At 40.1% G+C, this 14,504-nt stretch overlaps 1 protein-coding gene across 1 annotated transcript in view; it reads left to right on the forward strand.

Moving 5' to 3' along the window:
- The window catches only part of LOC126397572 (nebulin-like), a 114,449-nt gene extending 100,138 nt beyond the window's left edge, over window positions 1-14,311 (forward strand). The window contains exons 66-71 of the mRNA XM_050056453.1: window positions 119-223; window positions 1,423-1,600; window positions 3,878-3,970; window positions 6,882-7,001; window positions 7,283-7,413; window positions 8,823-14,311. Of these exons, the coding sequence (XP_049912410.1) occupies window positions 119-223; window positions 1,423-1,600; window positions 3,878-3,970; window positions 6,882-7,001; window positions 7,283-7,413; window positions 8,823-8,999 (804 nt within the window). The 3' untranslated portion in view covers window positions 9,000-14,311. The remainder of the gene's footprint in view (window positions 1-118; window positions 224-1,422; window positions 1,601-3,877; window positions 3,971-6,881; window positions 7,002-7,282; window positions 7,414-8,822) is intronic.
- The last annotated feature ends 193 nt before the right edge of the window (window positions 14,312-14,504 follow it).

The raw sequence follows: 14,504 nt of genomic DNA on the forward strand, positions 1-14,504 counted from the left end.
ACATCAGCTCGGCAAGCCACACACACACACACACACACACACACACACACACACACACACACACAAGCAAATACACAGACCTCTCGGGATAATATTACATAATTTTGTGTGTAAACAGGTGAAGTACCAGCGTGGGCTGCAGGAGATGAGAGGACGCAGCTGCACTGAGCTGGACACACCTGAGTACAGGCGTGTCAGGAAGTCACAGGACTCCGTCTCCATGGTAGCGGCATGGTTGCGGTGGCTCCTGCCTGGGCTGTGGGAGAAGCTAACACGAGTGACGTGGCACCATGGGTGGGACTGATGCACCACCACTAACACCGAGCACCAGACAGCATGGAGGACAGAGCAGTGTTTGTGTGTGTGTGTGTGTGTGTGTGTGTGTGTGTGTGTGGTCTTCAGGCAGATCCAATTTCAGAAACAGAACCAGGTCTCAGGTTTAGACTCTATAGTCCATCCTAGTTTCAGATTGGTTTGGGTTTACAGATCGTACCTGTTTCATTGAGAGCACTGTGTTTTGGCCAAAAAGAATATTAAATAATAAAGAATAAGTTCACTGTTTTTTAACCCAAATCATGTTTCTCATCATTTATAATTATGTGTAATATAATTACAAAACTTGAAAGCTGCTCTCTGTCAGGTGTAATTGACTTTTTTTCAGTGTGGTCATTTAAACAAGGAACTATATTTTTTTATTAAGGTCTAAGTTTGGAACTCATCCCTGAGGATCCAGTTGGTTTCGAGGCAAGCAGCAACCTCCAGGGGTGAAAAATGAGGCCAACATAGAAGTGCCAAAAACTGCAGTTCCTCTAATGTCCACTTGAGACTGGCTCCAAGAACGAGTCAGTCCCCATAGAACCCCATGTTAAAATGCCCAACTTTACAGCAGAAATAAACATGTTTACATTCTGGTACAAAAAAGTTTTGGTGTCCATAGCTAAATTTAACATTGTTGACAACTGTACAGCGAGGGGGTGGGGTGGACATCATGGTAGCTACATACATTATTTTTACAGTCTGAGATTAAGAGCTGAATAGAATTCTCAAAGTTTCTGTAGATGCCTTAAGCTAAGATAAAGCTGCACATCAGTCACACAAGAGTATGAGGGTGTAAGACTGTATTTACGTGTGTGTGTGTGTGTGTGTGTGTGTGTGTGTGTGTGTGTGTGTGTGTGTGTGTGTGTGTGTGTGTGTGTGTGTGTGTGTGTGTGTGTGTGTGTGTGTGTGTGTGGCGAGTGTTTAATAATAAAAGATTTTAAGAACATTTCCTATGTGTGTTTTATTTGCTCACTGACCAAGTGCACCCTGACCTGCGTGTGTATGTGTGTGTATAATTTCTTACACTAATGTGAGTATTAACGGTTGTGTGTCTCATTTCCATGACGTAAATGTGTGTTATGGTTCATTTCCTCCCTCCAACAGGCCAAGTACCACGAGGACTTTGAGCGAGCACGCGGACGAGGCTGCACGCCAGGACTGGACGACCCCAGCATGGAGCGGTACCAGAGAGCCAATCAGATGATGGGAGAGGCAGGATACAGCAAAGGGATCCACCCCCAGGCCATGGAGATGGACAGACGACCAGGAGGCATCATTGTAGGTCAGTTACCTCGAACTGTATCCAGTAGATGTTAGCTACCTCCTCTGACTGGATGGTCCCCACATCCACTCTTACCATGGTTACCACTGATGACATTTTATTGTTGAAATTGTAGGGATTTTTTTAAGATTAACTGACTTTTTTGTGCTTGCATAGGGTTCACTGACTCATTTCAAACTCAACAAGTCCTGCATACAGTGTTGTTTGACAATAAAAGCCCTCTTGGATTTAATTCTCCAGTTAAATATGTGGTTATCTGCTGCAGAGAAAAAACACTACAAAAGACACAAACATCCCAATGTCCAGTGGAGTGGGTGCTGGACCAAAGAAACATCTGGCAAATAGAAAACAAATAATCCAATGTTTCAAAGGATTTTAATGCAAAGTGAGATTTTGAGCCCATGGCTCTTCCTCAGACTTTTAATATACGACAGAAAGTCATTCTTCCATTTCCCTACACCGTTATTAAAGGACAAAAAGTGGATACTGTAGAGAGCCATAAGTAGCTTGATGAGAAACTAAGCTTGGATGGGAGCACTGGAGCATAATGTGAGCAAGTACAATATTTTTTTTTTTTTCAGAGGTTAAATGTTTTTAATGTTGGCAGAAAGCTGATAATTTGCATATCCATCACAAAATCAGCTCTGACTTTCTCAGTCAATTATTACTGTACAAATCTAAATGTACGAAACATAAATCTTTTGGGTAGTAGTAGTTGTAGTTTTGTCATTTTGTTGAGGAAAACCAATGGTGAGCAGCAGCCAGGTTTCTGAAAATGAGATTCAACAGGTTTAAGTTTTTATTTAACCCTTTATCCCATTGTATTTATGTGTAGTGAGCTCTCAGAAGTCTAAACATCATGAAATGCCTCTTGGCTGCCAGCACAGATTAGCACTCTATCTACTCCCTCTTCTTAGTGCTGCAGATGTTCTTTTTTATTGTATTTGTGTTTCTATTTATATTTTATAGTATTCATGCTGCATTTTTGCAAAAGAACGTGATCAATTTTTTTCTCACTCTTCAGGTTGTTTTGATCTTTTGATATAATGCATTTTTTTCAGGCAAAGTGGATTGATCCAGACTCTGACTTTTGTGGGTTCAGCTATTTGTCTTTAACAATTATGTAGTTTTATTAGAGCTTAAATGCGATTTGTTTACTCAGATGCGACAAAACTCTGAACAGGAGCAGAGTTTTCTGATTACCCTGATATAAAGAAGTGTACACCACAGACTGTATAAAAGAAGTGAATGTACCTACTGGTTTGTGGACCTGTTCTGAAGCCTTGAGTTTGGCATTTTGGCCACTGATCTTTTTTGGAGCCCGAAGTGACCATATTTGGACACGAGGGCGGCACTGTGGAGGACACACATTGCCACACCTCTATCCTGACTGACAGGCTTAAAGTTATGTATAATTAAGGGTGTGGCCACTTTGAGTAATAGGTGGATGCTGTCCGTTGACAATATTTATCAGATAAAATGAATAAACAAGCCAAATTTAGAAGTAGCAGCCACAAACTGGTCAGGTGTACGCAGGGGCGTTTTTAGGATTTCAGGACATTTGGGGCTCAGCCTGGACCCTGGATCCTCCCTTGGCACTTTTTTTAATAAACAAGCTCCATTTTTTAAATGGGTTTTAAGTACTCTGGTACCTTATTCACATTCAAAGTACAAAATAAAAATCCCAGTGTGAATCATTTTATTTTCACTGTGAATTAGAAAATGGTTGGTGGGCCACTCTGCACTCTATTGCGGGCCAGATTTGGTCCACTGGCCACAAGAGTATCACCACTCTAAAGAGTCCAATGTTCAGTTTTTTAGTAAGTAAGTTTTATTTTAATGGTTTAAGCCATGTTTATTAGCGAAAATTAGCATTAGCATTATAATAGTTAGTCATAGCTGTAAATACACCCTAACTTAGCCAGCAGCTAGCATTAGGTTTGGCTAAACCCTCTTGTCCAAGTATGGACACTTCTGGCTCCAAAAATCTGAAATGTCAATGGCTAGAATGCAAAACTGGAAGCTTCAAAACAAGAGCCCACAAACCAATGGATGATGGCTACGTCTATTATTTTATACACTCTATGTTTGCAACCATTGGAGTCGCCCCCTGCTGGCCATTAGAAAGAAAGCAGTTTAAAGGCACTTCAGCATTGGCTTCACTTTTTAGACCTGGAGGCTACATCCACTTTTACACAGTCTATGATGAAAAGATGTTGGATGATCACAGTCTGTATAAACATAGTCCTTCAAATGACCTTTCCCTCCTCTCTGAAGACCTGAAGGTTTGGAGGACAGACCCTGGCTCCATCTTTGATTTTGACCCTCTGGAGGACAACATCCAGTCCAAGAGCCTCCGCAGGATGTCCGGTAGTTCACCTGACTCCCCTCTTTCTAACATAATAACAGGCCAGCCAGTGGCTGCTGGAGAGGAAAAAAAAGCTTTTTGGGGTTGTAACTGACCACAACAATTATTAAACAGATATTTTGTTTTAATTAACACCAGTGTGCAGGATCCATAGCAATCTCTGATTTCTATTTATTCACACTCTTCCTGTTTTTACTTTATAGATAGATATTTTTCTTACTGTCAACATAGCCCATGTTCAGACTCAAACCAATAGTGAATGTATCTACTAACACGTATTATGTGTATCTACAGCCTGATATATCCTCTTCCTCTGTGCCATAGAGCTCCATTGTAGTTTAAAACGTTTATTTTGACTCACTACCACATCCACTATCCTGCTGCCGCAAATGCTCATCAAAGCAGGGTTCTCAACCTTTTGTAACTAAAGGCACACATATGATTGTTAAAAAAAATCTGAGGTTCACCTTTCCAATAAATGACACAAAAACATGACAAAAAAAGGAGACAAAATAAAGTGGGCAGTTAATATGTTCTGTGCCACTGTCAGCTGTTAATGCTGTGATGACCCGTACCTTTTCCTCTCTTTTTTTTTTTTTTTTTTTTTTGGCTTCCCAACACACCCCGGCTGCTTTGTGTTTAAGTGTCTCTGAAGTTTTGATGGTTTTACTGCCTCATTTGACAGGATTTTGCTGCATTTAACACACTGTGTATTCAGTTCAGCACCACAAGCTGCCATTGTGAATCCAGACTGAATGTATTCAGGGCCATATTTCCTCACTACACACTATGGAGCTTTTACTGGCAGCGTCGTCACCCACATCACTTTTTCATTTCAAAAATTGATCCATTTTGCATCACTGCATCCAAGGGAATGTCAGGTAGCTGCTAACAGTGGCAAAACACATTTGTCTCCAGAGTTGGGTATAACGCGTTACAAATAGTAGCTATTTGTTAATGTTATTACTTTATGTCCGACCGTGAGGATGTACCATTGTTTGCTAGCTTGATGCTAATGACAGTAAGGTTAACTCAGCGGGTTGACAAAGTGCCTCTGCTGTTTCACACCATCATTTCCCCCTTTTACTCTGTGTGGTAACATCCCTAGAGGAAATATTAAAAACGCTGGGGTGCTGTTGTCATACAGTTGTCTACAGCAGCAGATCATTCTGTGTTTCTACTGGTCAAAGTGACGGCTGTGATGGGAGAATTGGATCTCAGTGAAGGGCGAGTGGTCCATAACTTTAATTTTGGAGACAAAAAATGTATGCTTAGCGCCCTGTGGTCCATTGCACAATAGGTAATGTAGAATACTCAAAAGTACTTTAAAAGTGCTTGAGTTACTTTTCTCAGGGAGTAACGTTGGAAGTACTTTTAAAGTAATTGAGTTACTTTACTCAGGGAGTAACACAGTAAAGTAACTGGTTAACTTTTTTAAAAAGTAACGCAGTAACATATTACTTTTAAAGTAACCCTTACCCAACACTGTTTGTCTCTACCTCAAACGTAACTGGTCACTGAAATTATGCATTTTTTTCTTTTTATTTATGTGGTCTTTAAGATATAACTAGCTTTGTAGTTCAGGTATGTTGGAATCTTGTTCACAAGTTAGAGTAAAATGGAGTGTGAGATGGTGCAGTATCTGCAGTATAACCAGACTGTTGTGGTGAAGATGGAGCTGAGCTGGAAGGCAAAGCTTTCGATTTACCGGTCCATCTACGTCCCACCCCTCACCTATGGTCATGAGCTCTGGGTAGTGACAGAAATAATGTGATCGCAGATACAAGCAGCCGAAATGAGTTTCTTCTGTAGGGTGACTGGGCTCAGCCTTAAAGATAGGGTGAGGAGCTCAGACATCAGGAGCTCGGAGTAGAGCTGCTGCTCCTTCATGTCGAAAGGGGTCAGTTGAGGTGGTTCAGGCATCTGATCAGAATATCTCCTGGGCGCCTCCAATTAGAGGTGTTCTGGGCATGCCCAACTTTTAGGAGGCCCCGGACAGACCTAGAACATACTGAAGGGATTATATATCTTATCTGGCCTGGAAACACCTTTGGTTCCCCCAGGAGGAGCTGGAAAGTGTTGCTGGGGAGAAAGCATCTGGAATTCCTTGCTCAGCCTGCTGCCCCTGCAACCAGCCTCAGATAAGCTTATCAAAATGGATGGAAAGCTTTGTAACTGACCAAAAAATTTAGTTTAGAGTATTTTTGGGCTTTTACTGTCGATATTACAGTACAACTAGAGAGTGACAGGAAAGGGGTAATGAAAATGGGGATGACACGCAGCAAAGGGCTGCAGGTTGGAATGGAACCTGGGCCACTGCAAAGGACTCAGCTTACATTCTACTTGCTAAGCTTGAGGCCACCTCCCAAAAATTACTTTTAATTTTGAAATGTAACCAATTGTCAGCACCTCCAAGGCTGACTAGAATGCACTCCGAGGTCTACGTCAAGCCACGACCCACTGGTTGAGTCACTGCACTAGAACACCAAGTGTGGATTAATCTGCTGGTGAAGACAGTACCCAACAAATGTTTCCTCCTGTTTGTTTGCTAAAACTACAGTGAACTGCTGTAGTAGGAAATTACTGATGAAACTATATACTTGTGCTTTCAAAGATTTAAGTTGTTTGTAGAAATCAATGGGCTTGGAGCTGAGAGACACAGACAGGAAGTCAGACAGTATTAAGAGACAGACTAACACATTGTTCATTCTTTTCATGGGACTTGTTGACAATAAGAAAAATGTCTCATCAATTAAAGACATCAATATTTATCTGTGTTTGTTCTTATTAAATAAAAAAAACCATTGCTCTCTTTCCTGGCTCACTTTTATTCCTCTTTTTTCCTCCCCTCTCTCTCTTATTTCAATGATTATTTCTGCCCTGTGCTGCCTCCTGGTGGTGGCTGCCTGTTAGAGCGGGCTGACCGCAGACTCAGCAGGCAGCACTCCCAGCAGTCTCTCACCCACAGCCAGGCTCAGTCCGTCAGCTCTCTGACCTCTGACCTCTGGGACCGTAGCAGCGCAGAAACTCCTGGTATCTTCACTCATGTTGTCTTCCTCACTTCACACAGTAACAGGATGAAGGCGCTGACAGAGACACGCATGTGTTTGTGTATTGCTCGTCTGAAGTCTCTAATCCACAAATAAAACTAACTCACAGTCTTCTTACAGGTTGTGTTGTTTAACAGTTTGAATTACATAAAGTTTTCCTTAAACTTACAGTGTGTTCACAGCAGAGGAGGCTCGTCTTTGTCTCAAACAGATGCAGGGAAGACAAACAGACTTATATTGTCTCCATCTCTGTTTCTGGTCCAGCTCCAGTCCTCCCTGGAGCGTATCATCAGGGCGTCCACATGCAGCAGCAGCAGCAGTATCACGGCTACATGCACCAGACCAGCATGTCATCTGTCAGATCCGTCACCTCCCCGCCTCACTCAGCCACCATGGTACGTGCCAACTTGCAGTCATCTTTGCCCTGATTAGGAAAACACCCACAGTATTTTCTTTTTGGGTCCCTTCTACAATTTCACTGTAGTTTCTCATTATTTTGAAGTACTTAATCATTATTTCAAGAAAGTGTCTCATTGTTATGACTTACAGGATCTTTTTTTTAAAATCACATTGGCAGAAATGTGCTTCCATAAAAACAGGAAAGAGGCCAACACAAAGTTACACTTGATGTGTTTCCATCCACCTCTTTTAATGTGCATTTGTATTTTGCACATACAAAAACCTAAGTTGAAATGACAAAAAAACTGGAAAAAAAAAATCCCCCAAAAGGTTTTACCTATAACGGAAGTGGAAAAGTTGGACTGTAGAAACAGATTCAGTAAATGGTGATGTATGTCATTGCATTCTCTTCATATTCTCTGGAGGCTTTTGGCACGCTTATGTGTGCACTAGGGGCTGTTACCTAACTCTTCCAACAGCACAGAGCTGTAATATAACTTGTTGGGATCTCTCTATTTCTCGTCTGGTCTCCACTATTATACATCCTACATTTGAGGTTGACTTGTTTTAATACTGACATCTCATTGCACCCTCCTCCTCTGCAGTGGCCTCCTGACTAAAGAATTAGCGCCACCTACTGGTTATGTCAATGAACCAATTCTTAATATTTGCACAACAGTAGTGAAAAGAGAAAAAGAGAAAAAAAATGCAACTACAAAAAAAAAGAGAGAAAGAAAATCCATATGTGACAGCGAATGATGGTGTTATGACAGTGTGCCACAAATAAATGAATGTAATGTAATGTAATAAAAACCCAACTACAGGATGCTGCAGATTTAAGATTCCCCTTCATTAAGAAGACCAAAAGTACATAAAGTTTAGTGGACAGGTTAATTAGAAATGAAAGTCGTATCCCAGTTCCCATTCGCTGCTTCCAATTCAGCAGTCAAGGGAAGAGTTAAGGGAAAAGTAACTTTGCTGGGCAACCAATCCTTGGCTTTTTGCTCCTTAATGTTACATTACACTTTTAAGGTAAAGTCTCAGCACTGTCTGAAACCCATTTTCCAATCTGTGAAATCTTTATTCTATTTGTAAAAATGCAAAAAGGGATGTGTCAATGTGTTTTTTCACATGTAGACCACAGTAGACTAAGTCCAGATCAAATATTCTTTGACTTGTATAAAGATTTCACAAAAAAAATTAAGATTTCACAAGTTTGAAAGTGAGTTTCAGACAGTGTCAAGGTGCTTTCACAACAGTAAGATGTGCAAAAATCCAAGGATCAGTTGCTCAGCAAAGTTGCCTTTCCCTTAACTGGAAGCTAACTAACAGCACCATGATCATGGTCAACTAAATATTACACATCAAAGTCTAACTTCTCACTGTCTCTTCATATTGTTTGTAGCGTGTTTACAGGGCACTGTACGACTACGCGGCTCAGGACCATGATGAGGTCTCGTTCAGAGATGGTGATGTCATCATTAACGCTCAGCCCATCGACGAGGGCTGGATGTACGGCACCGTGCAGCGGACCGGCAAGTCTGGCATGCTGCCGGCAAACTACGTGGAGTGTTGCAACTAGAGGAGGAAGGAGGGTGAGGGTCAGGCAGCGGTGAAACGTAAAGAATGAAATCCACCCTCACTGTTATAACATCAGCAGTCTGTGATGTTCTTTGCATTTCAGGGATAGAAAATACAAAGTGACATCACATCCAGATGTTTTCAGATGTTCAAGTGGAGTTTAAAAAGCAGAAAATCAGTTATATCTGAAACAGTTAAGCATCTGTTAAAACCAACATGCAGCAGTCACACACAGGAAGATCCATCACAGACAACAAATCAGAGACAAGTTTTACCTCCACTGGAGCAGGAAATAGACCAGAATGCAATGCAGATAAAGGGGCAGGGTGTGGTATAACTGAGGGAGGTGGCTGCATTTCCATCAAACATTTCTAGATATTTGTCTTTGGGTGTTATCTAATGTTATTTTGTGAGACGTAGGCAGTCACTGGCTAAAGAAGAGGTAGTCAAGGATCTGAATGGAATTAGATTCATCAAAAGAAGTATATTGACAGTTGACACTTGATCACAAAATATCTGCTGGAATACCCTGAACATTACGGACTGCTGACACCAGCTGACAGAAATCTGAGGACAGTGATTTCCTTCTGTTGAGGTGGAAAGAAAAACAGGAGAGACAAGAAGCAAAGGTATAAATCTAGCATGCAGTCAATAAGTTATGTCAAATATTACAGCTAGAGATGAGAGCGGAAGGATGCATGAAGAAAGAAGGTCTGAGAGTTTAGAAGCATCTGTAGTTTTTTAATGGCCTGCAAACAAAACTAGATCAGATTATAGACTCTGATTTTAAGGAGTGCACTTCAAGCAGAATAAATTTATCTATAAAGTGAAAACAAAAGCAATTAAGTCTGATTATTGGGCTTGGAAGTTTAAAATTAAGGTCTGGTGATATTCTAGATTTAACTTGTTGTCGATAAATCCCATGAAAATAACTAAACTAACAAGTATTATGTGTGTATCTTCAGCCTGATATATGTTCTTCCTCTGATCCACAGAGCTCCATTGTTGTTAAAAACACATCAATACTCACAGATACTCACTAGAGCACCAAATGTGGATTAATCTGCCGCTGGAAGTAGTCCCCAACAAAACTTTTTCTTCTGTTTGTCTGATAAAAACTACAGTTAGCAGCTGTTTCAAGGAATTACAGATGAAATATTTGTGTTTTTAAAGATTTACATCTTCAGTAGGATCCTATGGGCTTGGATCTTAGAGACAGACAGGAAGTCAAAGAGGGAGGTCAAAGTCCCCCCTCTTCTGGTGGACCACCATGGGACTTTATTTTGAAAAAAAAAGAAAAATATGTACAACACAAATAAGTGTTTTAAGCCCAGGTAAATTTTGCCATGAATTACACGTGGCAAAAGATAATTTTACAAGTCAAGAAAGTCACAGTTTGTCCTTAAACACTTGAAGTAAAATACCGTAATATATTACAAAGACTACACACTAAAAAGTTGAGTAAGTGATGGATCTGGCTCTACAAGCTCACTCTCAAAGAACCTACCAATTCTCCTTTTCACATAACTGCAGCTCTCAACATGGCCCATCTTGATTTTAACCTCTAAATTAAGGATGCACAATAATATTGGCACATCATCAGTATTGGCCGATACTGGCTTTAAAATTAATGATCAGAATCATCTGACATGCTTCTTCTTATTTTGCCCAATGAATGAATATTACATACAGTGACAAGTATTGTATTGTATTTCATGTCTCCATATAGGGGCCGTCAGGATAAGAGTATGCATTCATTATATGATGTTAATTCCACTACAGAAGAGACTTGATTATCACTAAAATTAGGTAGGGAAAAAAGTGGATATATCGATAAGATAAGATACACCTTTATTGATCCCACAATTTAGAAATACCAGTATTGGTTATCAGTCAAATGAGTTGTTACATATCGGCAAAAAATCCAATATCATGCATCCCTACTTTTAATTCCTTTCTTCCATTGTGGAAGAAGGAAGTGAAACACGCCAAGGTAACAGCCATGTTGGTGTTAGTGATGTGTATAGTGCAAGACGAGCGATGTAGTTCACTGAGTGACTTTCTTGACTTGCAAAATTAGCTTTTGATCCAACAAAGATTGTATATTATTTTTTCAAAATAAGATCCCATGGGGAACACTAGAAGGTATGGGACTTCATCTCTCTAATGAGGGATGGATTAAGGGTATGTTCGCGTGTGCCAAACTAACACCGGGGAATATTCGCCTTCTGTTCACTTCCATTCAGTGCCAGCAGAGGGGTGAATAAAACATTTGTTTCTGGCGGCAAAGCAACCTCACATCTTGGCATAGCATAAAGTTCACCTTTGTTTACCTTTAAAGTCGCAGCTTCAACCAAAAGGCAAAGAAGTATGTGTGGAGGAGACATTGGTTGTTATTGTGTCTAACCAGCTGATATTGCATGATATTGGCCGTGAAAAATACAAACTGCACGACATGAGAGATGTTGCCTGTCTGGCAGTGAGTCTGGAGACAGGCATGGAATGTAAGACAACGGAAATGTACCATTAACGTTACATTTTGTGGTATTGATTAGCAAGCTAGCTTTCCATGTCCGTCACATCACGTACTCCCCACATTCAGCACAAATATTGCCTCAGTGGGTGTTGGTCACATACCTACATTCACCCATGTGTGACCGTGCCCTAAAGCTGTGTTCACAGCGAGCACAAAGTGAATTTTCACCTCACTTTACCTACCCAAACACGGCCACTGGAGTAGGTATTTCTTTGTTTGTTTGTTATTTTACAACAGGCGAATATTTGCCCTTAACCACTGTGCTAACAGTTGTGCTTACTAACTGGGGAAGGCTGGTAACAGCTAACCTGGTTTGTAGTACAGTACAGCTGATAGCTGGAATCAAGTGATATAAACACTGAGGCTCTGTGCACAGAGCTAGCGTGAACCAAGACAGTAAAATTCATTATTTTTCATACTGTCCATGGCAGCACATTAAAGGTCCAGTATGTAAGATTTAGGGGGGTGTTGTGGCATCTAGTAGTGAGGACTGCAGATTGCAACCAGCTGAAAATGGTTAGAATTCCTTCAGTGTTGAATGTTCAGGAGGTTTTTACCAGGAGCTGAATAATTTGCAGAGGTCTCTTTCTCTCCAAAACAAACAGGCCAGGTGATTGAAACCAGTAAAAACACTGAATGAAGCAGTTTGACAAAAAAACAAAACAAACAAAAAAAACATTTTCAGACACTCTTCTCATGGAGAGGCTGCAAACTGTGGTGGCCAACTCAAAAACAAAATTGTCCCTATCTGGAGCCAGTGTTTGCTTTGTCCGTTCTGGGGACTGTAGAAACATGGAGATGCAACATGGCGATCTCCGTAGACAAGGACCCGCTCCATATGTAGATATAAATGGCTCATTCTAAGGTAACAATACACTAATTATACACTTGATTATACACTAAAGAAAACGTATGTATTAAATTCAATTTCTGCCAATATATCCCCCTAAATCCAACACACTGGACCTTTAAGGCTCAGTTATGCTTTCCTCACAAACGCCTACACAGGATTGTGATGAGAAAACAGGTGGATCTTGTACACTCTGTACAGTTTCTCCCTATGGCAAACCAATATTCTCCCAAACTGCAGGGAAAGTGTAGCAAGTACTCACATCTGCAGTATGGTACTTCACCCATCCACATCTGCGTAAAATGACGTGCACGTACCAAGTGGCAACCTCTGAGACTGCAGAAATAAACGTGTTTACAGTCTGGTACAAAAAACAGTTTTGGTCTCTATAGATAATTTCAGCATTTGTACAGGGGGTGAATTTTTATGTACCTCATTTATTTATTAAGGCCCAAAGTTGTTAGTATAGTCGGTGAGTCAGATCCAAATCCTGAGTCCACAAACCAATGGGTGATGTCACGGTGGCTGCGTCCATTATTTCATACAATCTATGGCAGGGACAGGCAAAAACTTGCCACACACAACCCTTGCTAAGGGCCACATCTGATGATGTGACGTCACTTTGTGTACACTCACGACCCTCTCGTATAATAAATCAAATATTACCACTCCACACCATACGTTGTTTACCTTCCACAATACAAGACCAACTTAAATTACCCAGAGTATTTTGCTAAGCATACATAAATAGCACAAATCATTTGCATCGCCCGCCATATTTATGTCTATTCATGTCTTTGCACCGACTTTGCATTGACTTTAAATTTAATCTCAGCATGCAACACTCACTTGTTCATTGTGAATGCACCAATACACACTGTTTGTTTTGTTAGTTTTTGATAAGATTTTTTGACAATAACAAAAAATGTTGAATAACACCAGACTTACCCTTGAAGGACGGTGGTGAGATGAAGAGGAGCGGAGGAAAGAAACACATGAAGATCTGATGTTTATGTTTTAGAGTTGAGTTTGAGAGTAGGAAAAATGTACTTGAGAGTGATGCAACCAAAGGAAGGAGGGACGAGTGGAGGAATTGAAGAAGTCGACAATAACAAGTTAATGAGAACAAGGTTTAGAGATCTCTCAAGATTAATCATTTATTTATCCTGAGTTTTAATTCATGTTCAGGTGAGTGTAGTTTTTTTTTTTTTTTTTTTTTTTGAAAGACAGAAAGCTTCAGTTTTAAACAGCAACACTAACCTCTGTGTTTGTACAGGACTTAACTAACACACTGTGTCTTTCTGTTTCTTTTTAACTCAATGAATTAAAGTGTCCAGATGATTTAACACACAGTAACAGTTTACGTGGACTGAAATCTGAACAGACTGTGTGAGTACGTCAGGCCTTGAGATTTCTGTATGTCGCAAACTATTTTGATACACAGGCTCCCGTCTACGTTTTGGAAAGAAATATTTTACTCTTTTACCTGTATGTATCCGGTAAGTCGTGTTTTTAGGGTTTGTTGTCTTGCTGTGTGGATTGCATCCCGGTCATGTACTGAATAAAAACTTCACTCAGCCATGATTTGTCATTTTAGCTGGAGAGCATTTTGTATGTTTGATTTCATAAATACTAGATGCAATAGAATATAATTTACTGAGTATTCACTTGTTAACTGTGTTGATTTTGCTTTTGTGTCATTTTATAAAAATCCTTTTTATTTTCTTGCATTGAGGATTTTTGGCTTCTAATGTCACCATTGTAAAGTTTTGATTTAGTCTGTATGTTATCACAGATTATACTCACAGTTTATTTACATATTATTTGAAATTATATATCACTCAATCTCAGCTGTGTTTTTTTTTTTTTTTGGCCATATGATAATTGCAGTGTGTTTCATGTGGTAGAAATAAAAAATAATTTGTCAACAGAAGTGTGGTTGTGCTCATTCTTAGATCAATCTTAGATAGCTTTAATTAGAATATTATATAATAAGATGGCAAATGTACCTCTGTCTGTATTGGGACAAATAGAGTCAATTCGACTGAATGTGCTGCTATTTTTCTTTTTCTTTTTTATTCCCTTCCCATACCAGTACCAACTACTGCCTTCAAGATGTT

Source organism: Epinephelus moara, chromosome 11 (assembly GCF_006386435.1).
Source record: "Epinephelus moara isolate mb chromosome 11, YSFRI_EMoa_1.0, whole genome shotgun sequence".
NCBI classification, from domain to species: domain Eukaryota; kingdom Metazoa; phylum Chordata; class Actinopteri; order Perciformes; family Serranidae; genus Epinephelus; species Epinephelus moara.